Source organism: Etheostoma spectabile, chromosome 10 (assembly GCF_008692095.1).
Source record: "Etheostoma spectabile isolate EspeVRDwgs_2016 chromosome 10, UIUC_Espe_1.0, whole genome shotgun sequence".
NCBI classification, from domain to species: Eukaryota; Metazoa; Chordata; class Actinopteri; order Perciformes; family Percidae; genus Etheostoma; species Etheostoma spectabile.
The window spans coordinates 16,579,974-16,582,613 of NC_045742.1; the positions used below are offsets into that span (position 1 = coordinate 16,579,974).

The 2,640-nt window shown below is 41.2% G+C and overlaps 1 protein-coding gene across 1 annotated transcript in view; it reads left to right on the forward strand.

The window, feature by feature from the left end:
* Positions 1 to 2,640, forward strand: part of dock2 (dedicator of cytokinesis 2) — a 130,433-nt gene that overhangs the window by 4,118 nt on the left and 123,675 nt on the right. Inside the window, 3 exon segments of the mRNA XM_032527996.1 lie at positions 410 to 558; positions 859 to 994; positions 1,580 to 1,737. Of these exon segments, the coding sequence (XP_032383887.1) occupies positions 410 to 558; positions 859 to 994; positions 1,580 to 1,737 (443 nt within the window).

The window sequence follows — 2,640 nt, forward strand, 5'->3', positions numbered from 1 at the left end:
GCGTGAGAGACGGAGCTGCTGGACCGAGACCGGGACCTGGACCTGGGCCAGAGATGTGACCCATGGCCACAATATCATAGCAGAATAGAATGTAGAAGAATGTAGAAGATACGTTTCATACACACGCCGTGTTTATCCGCCGTTCGACCCATGCTGGACCCGTTCATAATGATCAGCCGTCTCCCTGTGAGTAGCGTCCATCACACTCCCTCTCGCAGTTATAAATAGCCTATGTGACAATAAAATTTGTTTTGGTTAAAATCAACAAATAATCGTGAGAATAATCGCGATAAAAATTTTGATCAAAATAATCGTGATTATCATTTTGGCCATAATCGTGCAGCCCTAACACTTTGTGCATGTGACTGTGTGTATGTCTGATTGTAACATCATACCTCTACCTGTGCAGGTCAATAAACAGATACGTGTAAAGCAGGTCCAGAGGCTAATGTGGGAGCTAATGGAGTGGCGTTCCCAGCTCCTGTCTGGCACTCTGCCCAATGACGAATTCAAGGAACTCAAGCAGAAAATCACCTCCAAGATTGACTATGGCAACAAGTATGTCTGCTCAAAAAAAATATCACGTGTTCACAATATGGTCATTGTTTGAAGCCAATCTTTCTAAACAAATTAGTTATCTCCCATCTCACCTACCTGTTTACATCTTACAACATTTTTAAAATCTTCTCTCACTTATCTTTCTTTCCTCGCTTATCCCTCCTGTCCCATCACTCCTGGATTTATTCCTTTCCTAATTTCCACCTCCCCTTGTTGCCTTTTTTTGTCATCTGTCCTATGTACACCTTCCATCAATCTCCCTAATTCTCACCTGAGTGGTATCTCTTACTTCTACCACAGGATCCTGGAGCTGGACCAGGTGGTTCGGGACGAGAATGGAAACATCTTGGACCCAGAGAGGGCTAGTGTCATCAGTCTGTTTCGGGCCCACGAGGAGGCCACAACCAAGATCAATGAGCGCATCAAAGAGGAGCAGGTCAGGAAATGGATAAGAAAGGCAGTGCAGTAGGAGCAGAAAAAAACAGGACTCAGGAGGGATGTGATGGCAGATGTTGCAATTACAATTTCATTTCTTTGACAACATATTTGATGTTGCTTTGACTGCACTAGACTTCCCAGAGACATGTACCATGGGATGAAATCAAAATGTTGTCATTTTATCTCATTTTTTATCATAGGAAAGTAGTCAAATTAATTTATGTTTTATCTGCATGAAAATGCCATGGGTAATACATTTTACTTGATACTCATGTCTGTCAGCCAAGCCAAATTAAGAATTCCCTTCCTTAAAAATTGGCTTGACCTCACATGTATTCATTAGAAGAAGAGGATATACAGTACTCTATTATGAATTTCTCTTTCCATGATTTTCTTCTTCCTTACAAACCCACAATCTGGATGCTGCAGGGGGTACATCCAAGAATGAAGCAGCCAACTATTATAAATTGTTATACCAGCCAACCAGATTTATCACAACCTTGAAATTAAGGCTTTTGGCTGGCAATTTATCCTGTTAAACCCTTGTCCCAAGTTAACCTCCTACAACTAATCTCTCCTGCAGTCCAACGTCCAGACGGACCACAGCGGGATCTCAGCACGGATCCAATCTTCCCCCACCCACAGCCTCTACGTCTTTGTCAGGAACTTTGTCTGTCGCATTGGGGAGGACTCTGAGCTCTTCATGTCCCTCTACGACCCCATCAAACAAACCATCATCAGGTGTCCTCTATTAGCTCCAGTCCCTGACCTAATACTGGTGTGTTTTTTTCAGGTTGATTTGAGGATTTAAAGCCCCAGATTCATATGCTAGTTTAAATGTAAATAATAACCTGATTTTAATGTTGAAGTCTAGCATATTCAATTTAACTCCCACTCCATGCATTTAAACAATTTTGGGGTGTAGCAATAAGTTACATTGAAATAGAATACAAAGTGCCTGGCTAAAAACAACTAATGATGTTTGTTCTGAATTTAAAATGTCAAGGTTTAAGATTATAAAATAAGTCATTTTCATCCATCAAATAAAGTACACATATGGGGAAATTAAGATGGAGTGGGTTTACATTAGCCTTCACCATTAGTACCGATTTACTGAAATTAATGAAAATACTGTTGAAGTTACGATATTCTTTACCTCAGCTCCATCCCTGAGCTCAGCTGCCTTATTCTCCTTCTCTTTTCTTGATATCTCATTTATCATCTCTAATTCATTGTTGAACCCATTAAATTAGAACAATGGGATGCCAAATATAAGAATACAGAAAACACTAATTATAGGGTGGCAAATAGTGACTGGCAGTGCTATGAGGGGCCTGACAGTGCTGATGCTAAGCCCTGTCACTCACTGTCACACTGGGGTATATCTTAGTCCCAGCCGCTGCAGCCAGAGCATTACGGTAGATAGACCAAGATCAATCATATTTTTCTCATCCCTACCATCGTTCAATCGTCTCTTACTCTTGGCATTTGTCCTGGTTTCATTTGCTCTTATTATGTGTGTTTGATTGGTTAAATGCTTGGCCTTTTTCCTTTTGTACTACCCATTCCCTCACCCATTCCCTCACACAGGTGTTTGTGTGTGTGTGTGTGTGTGTGTGTGTGTGTGTGTGTGTGTGTGTGTGT